The sequence below is a fragment of the Balaenoptera musculus genome, chromosome 6 (genome assembly GCF_009873245.2).
Source record: "Balaenoptera musculus isolate JJ_BM4_2016_0621 chromosome 6, mBalMus1.pri.v3, whole genome shotgun sequence".
In the NCBI taxonomy this organism is placed as follows: Eukaryota; Metazoa; Chordata; class Mammalia; order Artiodactyla; family Balaenopteridae; genus Balaenoptera; species Balaenoptera musculus.
Window position 1 is genome coordinate 88876996 of NC_045790.1, and position 17772 is coordinate 88894767.

Genomic DNA, 17772 nt, shown 5'->3' on the forward strand with positions numbered 1-17772 from the left:
TTTCTGTAGCTAGACCTTCCAATACTATGTTGAATAAAGTGGCAAGAGTGGGCACCCTTGTCTTGTTCCTGATTTTAGAGGAAATGCTTTCAGCTTTTCACCTTTGAGTATGATGTTAACTGTGGGCTTGTCATATGTGGCCTTTATTATATTGAGGTATGTTCCTTCTATGCCCACTTTGTTAACAGTTTTTATCGCAAATGGATGGTGAATTTTGCCAAAAGTTTTTTTCCACATCTATTGAGATGACCATGTGATCTTTATTTTTCAATTTGTTAATGTAGTGTATCACATTGATTGATTTAGAGATGTTAAATCATCCTTGCATCCCTGGGATAAATGCCATTTGATCATAGTGTATGATCCTTTTAACGTATTGAATTCTGTTTGCTAATATTTTGTTGAGAATTTTTGCATCTATGTTCATCAGTGATATTGGCCTGTAATTTTCTTTTTCTGTGACGTCTTTGTCTAATTTTGGTAGCAGGGTGATGCTGTCCTCATAAAATGAGTTTGGAAGCATTCCTTCCATTTCAATTTTTTGGTATAGTTTGAGAAGGATTGGTGTTAATTCTTCTTTAAGTGTTTGGTAGAATTCACCTGTGAAGCTCTCTGGTTCTGGACTTTGGTTTGTTGGGAGTTTTTTGATTACTGATTCAATTTCCTTACTAGTAATCAGTGTGTACATATTTTCTGTTTCTTCCTGATTCAGTCTTGGGAGATCGTATGTTTCTAGGAATTTATTCATTTCTTCTAGGTTGTCCATTTTGTTGGCATATAATTGTTCATAGTAATCTCTTGTGACGCTTTGAATTTCTGTGGTGTTGGTTGTAACTTCTCTTTCATTTCTGATTTTCTTTATTTGGGCCTTCTCTTTTTCTCTTGATGAGTCTGGCTAAAGGCTTATCAATTTTGTTTGTCTTTTCAAAGAACCCACTCTTAGTTTCATTGATCTTTTCTGTCATTTTTTAGTCACTATTTCATTTTATTTTTGCTCTGGTCATTATTATTTCTTTCCTTTTATTAACTTTGGGTTTTGTTTGTTCTTCTTTTCCCAGTTCCTTTAGATGTATGGTTAGGTTTTTTATTTGAGGTTTTTCTTGTTTCCTGAGGTAAACTTGATCATTATAAACTTTCCTCCTAGAACTGCTTTTGCTGTGTGTCATAGATTTTGGATTGTTGTATTTCTGTTCTCATTTGTCTCCAGGTATTTTTTGATTTCCTCTGTGATTTCTTTAGTGACCCATTGCTTGTTTAGTAGCATATTGTTTACCCTCCACATGTTTGTGGCTTTTGTAGGTTTTTTTTCTTACAGTTGATTTCTACCAACTATGGTCTCATACCATTGAGGTCAGAAAAGATGCTTGATATGATTTCAGTATTCTTAAATTTATTGAGATTTGTTTTGTGGCCTAGCATGTGATCTATCCTGGACAGTGTTCTATGTGCATTTGAAAAGAATGTGTATTCTGCTGCTTTTGGATGGGATGTTCTCTATAGATCAATTAAGTCCATCTGATTTAATGTGTCATTTAAGGCCAGTGTTTCCTTATTGATTTTCTGTCCATTAATGTAAGTGGGCTGTTAAAGTCCCCTACTATTCTTGTGTTAATAATACAATTAGCAATTAACAATTAATAATACAAGAAACTGTGTCAATTTCTCCCTTTGTCTGCTAATATTTGCTTTATGTGTTTAAGTGCTCCTGTGTTGGGTACGTATGTATTTACGACTGTTATATCTGCTTCTTGGATCAATCCTTTGATCACTATATGATATGCTTCTTTGTTTCTTTTTACAGTCTTTGTTTTAAAGTGTATTTTGTCTGTTCTAAGTATTGCTACCCCAGTTTTCGTTTTGTTTCCACTTGTATGGGATACCTTTTTCCATCCCCCCCACTTTCAGTCTGTATCTGTCTTTAGATCTGAAGTGCATCTCTTGTAGGCAGCATATAGATGGGTTTCATTTTTTTATTGATTCAGCCACTCTATGTCTTTTGATTAGAGAATTTAGTCCATTCACATTTAAACAATTATTAATAGGTGTGTACTTATTCCCATTTTGTTAATAGTTTTCTGGTTGTCTTGTAGTTCTGTTTTGTTCCTTTCTTCTTCGTTTACTCTCTTCCCTTGTGATTTGATGACTATCTTTAGTGTTACATTTGGATTCCTTTCTCTTTTTTGTGTATCTATTATAGATTATTGATTTGTGGTTATTATGAGGTTCATATATAACAACATATATTTATACATGATTATTTTAAGTTGATAATCTCTTAAGTTCAAAGACATTCTAACAAGGAGGGTGCAATTTTAACACCCTCTTCCCCCTGCAATGTTTAATGTTTTTGGTGGATGGGCCTGGGCCCTGGCATGGCTGACAGTGGGTCCCAGGGGGTCCGGGGCTAATGTCAGTCTGCTGGTGGGCAGGGCTGGTTCCCAGCATGGGTGGCTGCAAAGTTTGGTGAGTCCTGGGGCAGGTGCCAGCCTGCTGGTGGATAGGCCTGTGTCCCAGCATAGCTTACAGTAGGTCTTGGCCCTCTGGTGGGTGGGAGTAGGTCCTGGGGTAACTCTCTATGGTGCCTGGGGCTGGTGTTGGCCCATTGGATGGTGAGACTGGGTCCCTGCATGGCTGGCTGCTTGTCCTGGGTTGGGGGGTGTCCTGGGCCTGGGGTAACCAGCTGGTGGGCGGGTAAGCCCCTGGTGCTGATAGGCTAGAGGGAGGACTCCAAAATGGCACTTGTCAGCACCAGTGTCCTTGTGGTAGAACAAGTTCCCCAAAATGGCTGTGACCAGCTATCATGTCCCCAGGTGGGTTGAAATTGCCTCCTACCTGTCTAGGAGGCTCTCCCAAGATCAGCAAGTGGGTCTGACCCAGACTCATTTCAAATTACTATATCTGTGCTGGGTTTCGAGCATGTGAGATTTTGTGTGTGTCCTTTAAGAGTGGAGTCTCTGTTTCCTACTGCTCTCTGACTCTCCAGTGTGCAAACCCTGCTGACCTTCAAAGCCAGATGTTCTGGAGGCTTGTCTTCCTGGTACAGGGTCCCAGGGCTGGGTGCCCATATGGGGCACGGATCCCTCTCTCCATGGGGAGAACCTCTGCAATTGTGATTATCCTCCCATTTGTCGGTTGCCTACCCAGAGGTGTGGATCTTTCCTGTACCACGTCTCCACCCCACTATTCATCTAATTGTGATTCCTTCTTTATATCTTTAGTTGTGGGAAATCTTTTCTGCTAGTCTTCAGATCATTCTCATCAATAGTTGCTCTTGTAATTTTGGTGTGCCCATAGAAGGAGATAAGCTCAGGGTCTTCCTACTCAGCCATCTTGGCTACACCTTGTATATATCAATATATGTTCATTTTTACAATGATATACTTTATATATGATTATGTATTCATTAAAGTTTATGTTTAAATTACAATTCATGTTATATAACAGTATTTCAGTAATTTGGGGGATACAACTTTGTCAAAAAAATAAAACTAAAGTTAGTTATTTAAAAAAAAACTAAAATAGATAATTTCTGATTATAAAATACACATTGCAGAATTTTAAATATTAGAAAAATAGATCACGAAAAATATGAGTCCCGTATTTCCTCCATCCCCACTGTTAACAGTATATTTATAAGCAATTATTTTTTTTAAAATTCATGTTTGATTAGATTTGTGAAATGTTTGTTCATCTATGATTAAATTTGTGAAGGGGAAATGAGATGTTCTTTGCTCTTAGGTTTATTCAAATATGCGGTGAACCAGACTGTATTTTGTGAAATAATATCTCAATATTTTTCTTCATGCTTTAGGTACGTATTCTTTTTGGATCCATGCAATCTGGACTTGATAAACCGGAAGATCAAGTCTGTAGCACTGTGTGTGGCAGCATGTCCAAGACAAGAACTGAAAACCCTAAGTGATGTTCAGAAGTTTGCAGAGATAAATGGTGAGACAGTAGGCCATCCAAGTCTACAGCCCAGTCACTGTTAAATATTGTGTTTGCCTTTCAATATAAATTTGTCCTAGCATTAAATAAGTCATCAAAGAACCTTAGAAAGAAAAAGAGAAGTGAAGGTGCTTTTGGACTTCCTTGATATAAATTATTATAGTCACCTAGGGAGCTGTTGAAACTCCAGATTCCTAGGCCCCACCCAGGGAAATTCTGATTGTGTAGGTCTTTGGGCTCTGGAAGTTTGTATTTTTTACAAATGTTTCAGGTGATTTTGATGTAGCCTGTTTGAGTATTTGAGAATTATTAGATTACTCTATGGGAAATTTGGGGGTTTTTTCCACCTCTTCCTAAGTATAGGTTAAAAGTATTTCAATTAGTTTATTTTATTTTTACCCCTGGATGTAATATATGTCTATGATAGGAAATTTGAAAAGTTCAGAAAAAAAATAATGAAGTAAAAAGGAAAATTCCAGCATTTTTCAAATTTTGTGTTTTGCTTTTTTAATTAGGCATTATGTCTTAACCATTTTTTGAAGAAATAAGTTTTGAGAAACTGAGGTTAAACATATGGGAATTCCCTGAGAAAACAAGCATAGTCAATTTCCTGAACTCTAGCTCTCTTCTCTTGGGTTGCTAATCTCCAGGTGCTATCCTCAGCTCCATATGACTCACAGCATTTCTCTTCAGAGAATTTTTTTTTTAACCTCTCTTCGTGGAGGGCTGCATAGTGATAGTTCTTCAAGCCTGTATTTTTCCATGAGGTTTCAGGTTTGTATTTTGTGTATAAGAATCCTCAGAGCTGCCTCAGTCCTGCCCAAACTCACAGGCTAGTTCTAGCCTTGGAACAAGGGCTGACTCAGGCGTCCACCTGGTGTAACTTCTGGCTGGGTGGAGAAACAGCCCAGGGACATAACTATATACATACCAGCGTGGCTCCAGAGTGTTTCAGATGGGGGTGCTAGCCTTCTGAGGGCAGAAGGACTGCAGCCTTCCAGACTGACAGTATTCCTGTCCCATTGCTATATGCCCTCCACATAAGATAGTAGGAAGAACATGGGATTGATTTGGATCTGGATTCTACTTCTGCTTCGGTCACTGATGGGCTCTATAATGAGGGACAGAAGGTATAACCTCTCTGAGCCTAGATTTCCTCAACTGAAAAAAGGTTTTAAAATAATGCCCCTCTCTTAGGTTGGTGTGAGGATTAAATGAGATGATGCATGAAGAATACTGGGCACTTGGTGGGCATTGAATAAAGAGGTACCAACTATTCTTTAAGATCTCATTTTCTAGTCCCACATGATATCCTCACATGTGTTGATTTGCTGAGTCTAATACCAGAACTATCAGCTCTGTCATTATCAGGTTTCAGGGGTGGATGAGTTATTCCTTAAGCGTTTTCCTAAAATATTAGACAATGTGAGCATATGTAGTATACTCTGAGAAGTGGTATCATAGAGTGGTTAATAGTAGAGACTCGGGAGCTAGGTTATCTGGGTTCAAATGTTGGTCCTGCTACTTAATATCTGTGAGACCCTGGGCAAGTTACTTAACCTCTCCATGCCTCAATTTCCCCATCTATGAAATAGGGATAATATTTTTACCTAAAGTACCTCATAGAGTTGTTATGAGGAGTTAATACATGAAAAAATCATTAGAACAATGTTTGGCTAATATAAGTTGTTAAAAAAAAAAAGTGTTGGCTACTGCTGTTACATCATCATCATCATCATCATCCTTATTATTATTATTATTATTATTCTACCAGTGAAATGTAATACTCTTCCTGTCTCCAGTCTCTAACTTCTAGTGCCCTTACATACTGCTGCCATATTAATATTCCTAGAGCTTCAATCATGTTAATCTCTTATTCAGAAATCAGCGGTAAGAAAATAAAATAAAAGTCTATATGTCTTACCCTGCATTCAAAACTATGATCTAGTATTGAACTAACTTCTAACAAGTTCTCTTGGACCTACCAGATGTGTCTTGGTCCCTTGAACCTGACATATCATCTGGAGGGCCAGAAAAGAGCCAGTTCCTTGTTGGCTGTATTGCCTGCTGTGATGATCCACTGGGGAGAGATGCTCCATGCTGCCCTGCTTTTATGCTTTGTTTCCAGGCCCCTATCCTGGGTGAATATGATACCGAGTATGGCCTTAATAGGCCCTGATAAGAAGCCCCTTCTGGTGAGTTTTGCAGCTTTGTATTACCCATAGTATCTTGCACAAAGTGAGTGTTCAGGAGTATTAATGAATAAACATTATTTCAGAAAACAGACCTCTTAGATTGGTGCCTAGTGACAAAGGCACCCTTAGGCTTTTGAGGCAGCTGTTTGCAAAATAAGTTAACAGATTAGGCATTTTAAAAGGTAATAACAATGGCAGCATCAAAAGGCATGGCAATGGAGGATGGAGAAGATAATAATTTAAAAAGGCAAGTAGAAAACTATAAAACTGTAATAGAGAGAGAGCCTTTGGTGTAGCGGCCTAAACACTTTAATTTTAACAGCAACCCTAAGTTGAAATTTCTAAATTTCTCAAAAGAATCTATATTGTTTTTTGGATTGGTGACTTAAAACTGGAGGTACAAATTGATTTGGAAGGAGCAGATAATTTTTATTGTTATCTGTGTCCATTTGTTATTACAGCTATATTTCTGTTAGAAAATACACAGTTCTTTGACCTCAAATATATATAGCTCTCAGTCATTAATTTCAGAGAGTTATATCTTTAGAAGATAATTTAGGTTTAAGTGGGAACTTTCCAAATCTGTAAGAGAATTGTTAAACGCCCATGAAAGAACCCTAATGCATGAGAAAACTGCAAAGCTCCTAAAAGAAAACATAAGAGAAAGCTTCCTGATATTGGATTTGGCAATAATTTCTTGGATGTGAACCAAAAGCACAGGCAACAAAAGAAAATGTAGATAAATTGAACTCATCAAAATTTAAAACTTCTGTGAGTCAAACACAATCAACAGAGTGAAAGGCAACCCATGGAATTGGAGAAAATGTTTGCAAATCTTTGTATCTGGTAAGGGGTTAATATCCAGTATATATAAAGAACTCTACAACTCAACAGCAAGTAGAAACCTACAACCTAATTAAAAAAGGGACAAAGGACTTGAGTAGACATTTCTCCAGCAAAGATATATGAATGGCCAATAATAAGGATATGAAAAGATGCTGAACATCACTAATCATAAGGGAAATGCAGATTAAAACCACAGTGAGATACCACCTCACACCCATTGGGATGGCTACAATAAAAACAAAAAAAGAGAACGTAACAAATGTTGGTGAGGATATGGAGAAATTGGAATCCTTGTGCACTGTTGGTTGGAATATAAAATGGTATGTCTGCTATGGAAAACATTATGAGGTTCCTCAAAAATTAAAAAAATGGAATTACCAAGAGGATTTCTAGGGCAGTGAAAATACTTTATATGATACTATAATAATGGATACATGTCATTATACATTTGTCCATGCCCATAGAATGTACAGCACCAAGAATGACCCCTAATGTAAACTATGGACTTTGGGTGATTATCACTGGTCATTGTAGTTTTATCAGTTGTATCAAACATACCACTCTGGGGCGAGAATGTTGATAATGGTGGAGGCTGTGCATATGTGGGGGTATGAGGTATACAGGCACTCTTGTACATTTTTCTCAGTTTTGCTGTGAACCTAAAACCGCTCAAAAAAATAAAATTAAGTGTTAGAAAAAACTAGATTGCTATATGACCCAGAAATCCCACTTTTAGAAGAATTGACAACAGGATTTCAAAGAGATATTTGCAGACTCATGTTCATTGCAGCAGTATTCTGCCAAGAGGTAGAAGCAACCTAAATGTCCATTGACGGATGAATGGATAAAGAAAATGTGGTATATATCAATACATACAATGGAATATTAGTCATCCTTAAAGAATAAGGAAATCCTGTCATATACTATAACAGGATGAACCTTGAGGATATTATGCTAGGTGAAGTAAGCCAGTCAAAAAGACAAACACTGCATGATTACACTTATATGAGGTACCTAAAGTAGTCAGATTCTTTAAAGGTAGAATGGTGGTTGCCAGGGGCTGGGGGGGAAGGGGAAATGGGAAGATGGTGTTTAATGGGTATAGAGTTTCAGTGTTGCAAGGTGAAAAAATTCTGGAGATCTGTTGCACAACAATATACATATAGGTAAGACTGCCATACACTTTAAAAAATGCTTAAGATGGTACATTTTATGTTACGTGTTTTTACCACAATTTTTTTTAAAAAACAAGGTAATTCTGACGCATGCGACAATATGGATGGACTTTGAAGATATTATGTTAAATGAAATAAGCCAGACACAGAAGGACAAATATTGTATGAGTCCCCTTATATGAGATACTTAGAGTAGTCAAACTCACAGAGACAGAAAGTGGAATGGTTATTTCCAGGGGCTATGGGGAGAAACGAATGGGAAGTTACTGTTTTATATATAAAGAGTTTCAATTTTGCAAGATGAAGAGTTCTGGAGATGGATGATGGTGATGGTTGCACAACAGTGTGAATGTACTTAATGCCACTGAACTGTACACTTAGAAATGGTTAAGATGGTAAATTTTTTGTTATGTGTGTTGTACCACAATCTAACAGTTCATGAAAGAGAAGGATCCTGTTTGGGGTAGTAACGTTTTTTTTCTTTAATTTATTTATTTTATTTATTTATTTTTGGCTGCGTTGGGTCTTCGCTGCTGTGCGTGGGCTTTCTCTAGTTGCGGTGAGCAGGGGCTACTCTTCGTTGTGGTGGTGCGAGAGCTTCTCATTGCGGTGGCTTCTCTTGTTGCGGAGCACGGGCTCTAGGTGTGCAGGCTTCAGTAGTTGCGGCACTCAGGCCCTAGAGCGCACAGGCTTCATTAGTTGTGGTGTGCGAGCTCAGTAGTTATGGTTTGCGGGCTCTAGAGCGCAGGCTCAGTAGTTGTGGCGCATGGGCTTAGTTCTCCGCGGCATGTGGGATCTTCCCAGACCAGGGCTCGAACCTGTGTCCCCTGCATTGGCAGGCAGGTTCTCAACCACTGCGCCACCAGGGAAGTCCCTGGGGTAGTAACTTTTTAAACGATACTTTTAAACCTTATTTTAAAATGCAAGGTAAAATAACATTTTTCTTGCCAGAATGAAAAGATAATATAAATCCTTTTCAGAGTTTTAAGTTTCCATGACAACGTTTGAAGGTACTTTTTAGCACTTAACCATCCATTCATGTGAACTTTTATTACCTTTACCAACTATTTAAAATCTTTATAAGGAAAAGCTCTTAGTTCCTGTAGTAATATAAGAAATGCATTTATTAGGCAAATAATATTTCCTCAATTCTTTGTTTCTTTTAGACAAGAAAGAGGAGATGTTTTCTTGGACACTTAAGTTCGTGGAATGCTTCTGTCAAATATGTCTGACTAGAATAGAAAGCTTGGAAGAAATAGCTGGAAATTAGATTAGTTATGTGAAGATGCTGCCATATTACAAGGAGCTTTAAAAGACAGGCAGAAGATTTCAGATGAATATAAAAGTATAAGTTTTAGTACATGAATTGAGTGGTAGGTGTATAAATGTGCGTTTTATTATTTTGGTTCATAGTTTATATAGACACAAATCATAAATATATGATGCTAGAGAATAAAACAATTTAACAATTGCCTTTAAAAAATTAGAGTTGCCAAATACCGTAAGGACTCAGTATTAAGCTTCTTTGGTTCTTTGTTTATCATCTTGCTGCAGTGGTGCATGAGTTGCCTGGGGGCAGGATCATGCTCTATTCATCTCTGAATATCTAAGCCCTAATATAGGACCTCACATAGCAACTATTCATGTTTTTTGAAAGAATAATAGACTGAATTTCCCTCTTCATCTCTATTGCCACTTAATAATTTCTCATTCTCTTAACATACTATCCTTTGCTCAATTCTGTATCCATGTGAGTTGCCACCAGCAGGCAAATTGTTTAGCTTCAGTCTAACTAGAATTGCTGTGAAATCAGTTCTTTTTATTCATCTCTAAATAATTCATCTTATTCATTCATTTATCTCTCTTATACATACTCTCCAAGGATTATTCATGCCTTTTATTCTCTTAAGCTCTCTTGTCCTTCCTCTTTCCTAACCTTATGCCCTACAGAGGAAACTAAAACCATCTGGTGAGAGCTCCCATCTGAGTTCTTATTTTCAGCAGAGCATGAACCCAGCAATGTTTCTTCCCTCCGGTTTTTGATGAAGAAGTTTCTTTCCTCCTTTATTATCGTTATTTTTGAAAACTCAGTAATGTATACATTGTAGGGGGGAAAAGAATCACCCTTCTTCTGAAACTAACTTCAGCTTTACGTGAGACTTTCATCTCAGCCCAGCCAGACCATGACAGGTGGTGAAGGGAAGGGAAGATAATGCCTGCTCAGATGTTCTTCCCCTTCCTCTCCCCCTTCCCTAATTCTGGCCCTACCACCGCCTCTGGCCTGTAGTCCACCCTTCCCTTTATTCCACTGTCCCCATTGTTCAGCATGGGCATCTGAGTCTGAATAGGTAAATCAGACTTAAGCCCTGCGTTTTGTTTCAACATACCATTTATTGGTACCTACTTTGTGTCATGCACTGTGGCAGATGCTTTACATGTCATTTTATTCTTTCCACATGCAGTCTAAATTCTAAACAAAAGTTTAGAAATGAGAATAACCCATAGGTTGGGGGCTGGCTGCATGTTCTCAGTTGGTGCTAATATTTTACATGGAATTCCTTATTTTCTTTTGTATTACTCTTATCAAACTATTGTGTCAATATTTATTTTGTTTTCCCTAACACAGTAGTAAGATGACAGAATTATTATTTTCCTTTTGTTTGTGTCCCTTTTATAGCACTCCTATTTAAGAGTGCTTCTTCAGTGTACTGTATTTTGTATAAATTCTGAGAGCTTTATCACCTGCCAATTGGACCATGTTCACATTTTGAGTAGAGCCATGCAGCTTGGTGCTTTCTCAGTGATCACTGCTGAAAATCATGAAAGATTATGTGGTCCATTCGTGTAAGATTTATGAATACTAACAAGCCTTTTGATTATCGTTATCTGGTTGGTAAGTGTAGAGTTAGTATGAATGGATGATCAGATTATTACCCTATTTTTTTACCTGGCAATAACACTATAACTTAAGCCACAGAGAGTATGGATTCTTTTTGGCCACAGTGAATCAAAAGATTGGTCTTGATATAATTTATAAATGAATGAAACATACAACCGTAGCAACTGATTTAATTGCCTCCAAATCAGAGACCAGCAAGGGAAACTTGATTGTTAAAAAGGGGAGGAAAAAATCCTTAAATTTAGTAATGCAATTTTAACTAATTCCTTTATTCAACAAACAGTTATGTGCCAGAGAGACGAAAACAAGGTACAGTCTGCTCCACGTTTAAGGAGCTTGCATTGGAGTAGGCAGTCAAACTTCTCTTTGTCCTCCACAATACCTAGTAGAAGTCTTGTACATAGGTGGCCAAAGTTAATTCACTCAGCAAATATTTCTTGTGTGCCTACTGTGTGCCAATAGTGATTGACAGATGATGTCTTATATCCAGCTGGTTAATGGTGCTTCTTGGGAATTGCAAATACGTCCATCCTTTTCATTGGTTACTAGAAATTGAAATTGGAAAATTGTCTTGCTTTCTTCTGGCATATAAATATATAATGCTTTCCTAATTGGAGAGAAAGGGGTTAAATTCATTAAACTTCTCATAGCAATGTAATTTGTTTTTCATAATGAAAACTGTTCTGCATCAAAAGTTTTTCATTTTTCTTTATTTTTAATTGTATTGATTGATTGATTGATTGATTGATTGTTGGCTGCATTGGGTCTTCGTTGCTGCGCGCGGGCTTTCTCTAGTTGAGGCAGGTGGGGGCTACTCTTTGTTGCGGTGCATGGGCTTCTCATTGCAGTGGCTTCTCCCGTTGTGGAGCACGGGCTCTAAGCGCACAGGCTTCAGTAGTTGTGGCACGTGGGCTCAGTAGTTGTGGCACATGGGCTTAGTTGCTCTGCGGCATGTGGGATCTTCCCAGACCAGGGCTCGAACCCGTGTCCCCTGCATTGGCAGGCAGATTCTCAACCACTGCGCCACCAGGGAAGTCCTAAAGCATGTTTTTTAAGGACTATTTTTTCTCTTTGTATATCCTACAAGTATTATTGAGATAGCAAATCAAACAAAATTTTTAAACAAGAATTAGCTTCCAACTTGCCAATTCTTTGTTTCAAATAATTTGATGTTTTAGACTAGTAGATCTTAACTAAGGGTGATTTTGCACCTGCCACTGCTGCCCACCCTCCAGCCCCCCACAAGGACATTTTAATAGTGTCAGGAGACGTTTTTGGTTGTCACAGCTGGGTGAGAGGTTACAGGGAGGCTGCTGGCATCTAGTGGATAGAGACCAGGGATGCTGCTGAACATCCTGCAAATGCACATGCCAGCCCCACACAGCCACGAATTGCCCAAGAATTGCATTAATACCATGGTTTAGAAATCCTGTTTCAGATAGTGTACTTTGTAGTCAATGCTGAAAAGCATATATCATTATATATAACATGTAACACCAAAATATAAGAGATTAAAAGTAGTTATTTCTGTCTGTTTTATTTACCAGATGGCTTTTGAGTGCTGTCTGTATGCCAGGAGATAGGAGTTCCAGATATTTTGAAGGCATAAGGTCCCAGTTCTCAAAGAGCTCGCATTCTAAAGATAGAGATGATATGTAAACTAAAAAATTATACAATAATATGCTAAGTTTTATAATAGAGCTAAGAAGTAAATAGCTTTGTTTGGGTGCATCAGAGAAGACTTGACAGAGGAGGTAAAGCTTGAGTAGTTTGTAGAAATTCTGCTCAAACTTGGAACACTCATTCAGATGCTAGTTAGGAAAGGACAGCCCAAGCAGAGGGAACAGCATGTGGAAAAGCCTGGAAGTTTGTGAAACAGCAAGAATTATAAGTAATTTATTATGCTTAAATGAGGCTGGAGTTTTAGGAAGAGGCCTGCCTTAGGAGGGCCTTGAAGCCAAGGAGTTTGGAATTTTCCTGAGGGCAGGGATGTAATACAACTAATGCCCAGTTTACAGAAATCATTCTGAAGGTTGTACACAGGATGGAGTTAAGAAGCCCTCTGAGAGAATAGTTTAACTGACCCAATAAGAGATCGTGATGGTCTGAAATAACACAGAAAGATCTGATTGTCAGGACTTGGTATCTTGAATGTCTTGAATAGTGTGGGAAGACGTAGATGGAAGATGTAGATTAAGAAGATATAGGATGACTTCCACACTTCATCTTGGGGATTTTATGGGTGGTGGAGCCATTAACCAGGGTAGAATTAACACGGGAGGAGACAGCAGATTTAGAGAGTGGGTGATGGAAAAAAATGTTTTCAAACATGTTATCTTTGCAGTACCTGTGGACCATATGTTTTTTGCCCAGGAGCTTATTGAATACGTGTCTGATTATGATTATTAGAAAAGACACAGAAGAAGCATTGTAGCCTAGGAGTAAAGAATTCTGTTTCTTAGTTTGCCAGTGATTGCTTAAAAGGCCTTGGAAGTATGACTTATTTTTTTCATCTGTAATGTTTGGAGCATGGCAATGGAAACATACCTCTTAGGGGTGTTGTTATAAGTGATATTGAGCTAAAGAATAAATAATTGACTATTAAAAGGCATTTGATATATTGTAGTAGTTAAACATTCTGGGGACTATAGCAACCGTTTACCAAGATAAATGTTTATATACCCAAGTTAGGTTCCTAAGATCACTCATTCTGATGGCCTTTGAATAACACTGGCTGAATTACATGGATTGCCTCTGGTGTGGTTTAGATAAGCTTTTGTTTTTTGTTTTAGACTTCATTACTCTAGCATGGTTTTTCCCTGCTTTTTGCATTAGAAGAAAAATTTTGTCTTGCTGTTTATAACCAAACATCGTATGTTTATACTTCTACTATTAAAAAATAAAATAAAATAGATACTACCTTAAAAGAGTTCACTAAAAATGCATTAGCTAATAAACATGAAAAGAAAAACAATTGTAAAACATTGGCCATTTCTGGGTTGTGTTAGTGTTCTTCATTGAGGCTTCTCTGTCCATGAACCCTTTGAGCAGGAAGCAATATAAGGTTTCTTCTGATTGTTACTACTAACACATTGTAAAGATCTTTTTTCTTTAATCTGTTTAGTACAGGATCTATTTAGTACTGGCCTCTGTCCCAGAATACCATCAGAGATAAGGCTATTATCCTTTCATTGAGCATTATCCTGGGAAAGTCTTTATAAAATTGAACTCTGTTGCACCTGCTGACCTCCTTTTTTAAATGAAAAAATGGTGGGGATGGAGATTATGTTCACTGAATTCAGATGGAGCCGTGTGTTTGACAGCACTGACACAATATGCTTTAGTTAGGGCCTTTTATATTGTGCAAATCGATTCCATCTTGGACTCTGAAAGAAATAAGTTGACAATTCAGATCAGGAAGTTGATGATCATGTTGGGTGCTCTGCAGTTATTGGCACAGTTGCTATTTTTTCATGAGCAATTCTATAATAGGGCTCCCAGTTATTTTTTTTTTTTTTTTTTTTTTTTTTAATATATTTATTTATTTATTTATTTTGGCTGTGTTGGGTCTTCGTTTCTGTGTGAGGGCTTTCTCCAGTTGCGGCGAGCGGGGGCCACTCTTCATCGCGGTGCGCGGGCCTCTCACTATCGCGGCCTCTCCCATTGCAGAGCACAGGCTCCAGACGCGCAGGCTCAGTAGTTGTGGCTCACGGGCCTAGTTGCTCCGCGGCATGTGGGATCTTCCCGGACCGGGACACGAACCCGTGTCCCCTGCACTGGCAGGCGGACTCCCAACCACTGCGCCACCAGGGAAGCCCTCCCAGTTATTTTAGAATTAATCTAAGGTGTTTGCTTGCCATTGCTGTCATATTTTCTCTAAAACTGCTATAAATAGTATCTAATTGCATTATCTTTAAACACGAAAGCCTAATTTTAGAAGAGTTAGATGCTTAATATTCATGTTTAACTTAAAGAAAAGAAAGTCACTAAAATGGAAGAGAATGATCGAAAACAATTTCAGAAACTTAGTTTTCTATCGAGTCTATGTTAAGAGCTGAAGAAACTTGAAGAGCAGTGCCATGTAACTTTCAAGTGTCTCTTTAAAAATATTTTACACTGTCAAATTACTTGAATTATTTTTATATAAAATAGATGCTACATGTATTTATGTAAATGTGCTATTAAGGCCCACGTATTCAAACACTTAACAAGTTGGTTGCTGGTTTAAGGGCAGCATTACTGAATTTAATGCAGGTTTGCGGCTTTCTAAAAGTGCTTTTGATTGAAAGGACCAGATATAAATGAAACAAATCTCCCAATTTTGTTGTCCCAACAACTCTTTTTTTTCTATATTCCCTTCTAGTTCCTTCTCACATCCTCACGTGATGTTTCCATAATTAATCCAGTGTTAAAGTCTGACTTCACATTATAATTTAAACATTTTCCATGGTGATACAGTGCAAAATCTCATTATTGCTATAATATAAATGCAAAACTATTCTATTTGTATTTAATAATGAAGTATTTGACCAAATTAGTAACCTCGTAAGCACTTCAATTAATGAAATACAAACAGTTTACGTGATATAATGTAGTAGGTTTCAGCAAAATTAGAACTAAAGCCTAGATCTCCTTAGTTAACAATATCTGTTGTACAATGAATCTTACAGTATTCTAGTTGCTATGTTATAAAATTAGCAGGTCAGTTAAATAAGACTTATCAAAGATAGGGTGTACTGTATCCATTTGAATTTTATGTATTATTTAGATATATATTAGCCATATAGTCAGAGAATAACCAATCTAGGACTGAATTTAAGCTGTTTTAAACTATCTGAAAACAGGGAATCCTTTGATCAATTTATTGATTTTATCAATTAATTCAGTTTATTTACAGTTACTGTTTCCTGCCTTTTAAATAAGGAGAAAGTAATATATTATCTGAATGCATATGTGCTATATGCAATAATTTTAAATATTTAGTAATGGATAGCATCAGAAGGAGAGATGGCATATGTAGTTGAAGTTGGGTTTCGTAGTCAAAGAGATCTAGGGTTTAACCCCAGCATCACTGGCTTAGCAGCTGTGTCATCCTGGACAAGTTATTTACCTTGTCTCTTGGCCTCTATTTTCTCCTCCATCAAGTGGGCTTAAAAAGGCCTGCCTAATGGAGTTATAGTAAATGATATAATTTATATATATGATGAGAGGAGAGGCTCACCCCACTGCATGATAGGAGGAAAGGCCAGGTCCTCTGTCTATCCCAGCCCTCCTCTTGGCGTGGGGAAGAGAATCAGCCTCAGGAATGGGCTGCTTTCAGTCTAACCCTCAGAAGCACTGGGGCTGGCAAAAACTCTTGGTTTCTTCAAGAGGATATTTTTATCACGTTTCTTTGGTTCTGTTGTTTGAAGACATTCCTAGACACAGTTTGGTCAATTACAATGAAAAGTTGACTCTTTATTAAAAAAAAATTATGTGTATATGTATGTCATCTTGTATAGGGCCTGATATATGGCACTCAATAAAAGTAGCTCTAGTACTTATTGTTATTACCCTTAATATTATTAATTAAAATTTGTATATAAGTTACCAGAGAAAAATCTGTTTCAAATGATTGAGAATTGATACTACAGACCAAATCAGACTCTTATTAATTCTATAATGTTTGAAAGTTGTATATGTTGAGTTAATATTAACCTATAAAATAAAGTTAAAGTGAATTAATAGAAGAATTTATTTGGACTCTGTTCTGCTAGCTAACATATAGCTTTTCTTTCAACAGGCTCAGCGCTATGCAGCTACAACCTAAAGCCTTCTGAATATACTACATCATCAAAAGCTTCTGTTCTTTGCCCCAAACTACCTGTTCCAGCGAGGTAAATTTTACTGTATTTTGTTAACTTGTGACTTCTGTTTTTGTAGGTAGATTTTAAACTGTATATGTTTTTCTGAGAAAAGAGTCACTTGATGATACCTGTTGCCCAGTTTCAGTACTTTTACAACAAAATTTTAAAAGTAGTAATAGAAATGACATTGTGAATTTCACATCATTTTAAAACACACACACACACACACACAAACACACACACACACACAGGCAAACAACTTTTCTCATTCTCAGATATTTTAAATTTCTTTTGGGGGCTCAATTTTTTTTTTTTTAATGCCATAATTTTTAAGTATACAAAGCTGCTGAATCATTATAAAACCCACAGCAAAATTTGAAGCCAAGTCTCACACTCTCCGAAGATTCTTTGAAGTTGGTCGTACTTATTGGTATTATTTTAAAATTTTCTTTGTAAGTTTAAAAAATATGCCAGTGATTATTCTCCATAGTTTATTTCAGGCTATATCCTTTAGGTACATTCTCTATAGTAAGCTGTTTGTCTTAATCAACAAACATTTATTGTTAAGTACCTACTGCGTGTAATGGATGCAAAGAGGAAACAAGAAATGTTCTTTGTTTGGAAGGATCTCACAGTAGTTTTAAGTAAAGCAAATTTTAAAATTATAAATTGATTTTTTTTAAAAAGGAAATAAATTCTCAAGCATTGAGGAATATATCCTCAGAATTAGGTATATAGTTTTTGGAGCATGTCTGATCTTGAGAACCTTAGCATATATCACTAACCATGTATGACATGAGTATTTCCCAGGAATATTGAATCAAAACCACTTTTTACTGTATCTCAGTATGTTATACCAAGCT

At 37.1% G+C, this 17772-nt stretch overlaps 1 protein-coding gene across 7 annotated transcripts in view; it reads left to right on the top strand.

The window, feature by feature from the left end:
• SLC44A1 (solute carrier family 44 member 1) overlaps positions 1 to 17772 on the top strand; it is a 214471-nt gene that overhangs the window by 89943 nt on the left and 106756 nt on the right. For all 7 annotated transcript variants that reach the window (XR_005020315.1, XM_036855427.1, XM_036855425.1 and 4 more), the window contains exons 4-5: positions 3812 to 3948; positions 16846 to 16939. Coding sequence is in view for 6 of the 7 variants with exons in the window: in XM_036855427.1 (XP_036711322.1) it covers positions 3812 to 3948; positions 16846 to 16939 (231 nt within the window). In the remaining variant the exon portion in view is untranslated. The remainder of the gene's footprint in view (positions 1 to 3811; positions 3949 to 16845; positions 16940 to 17772) is intronic.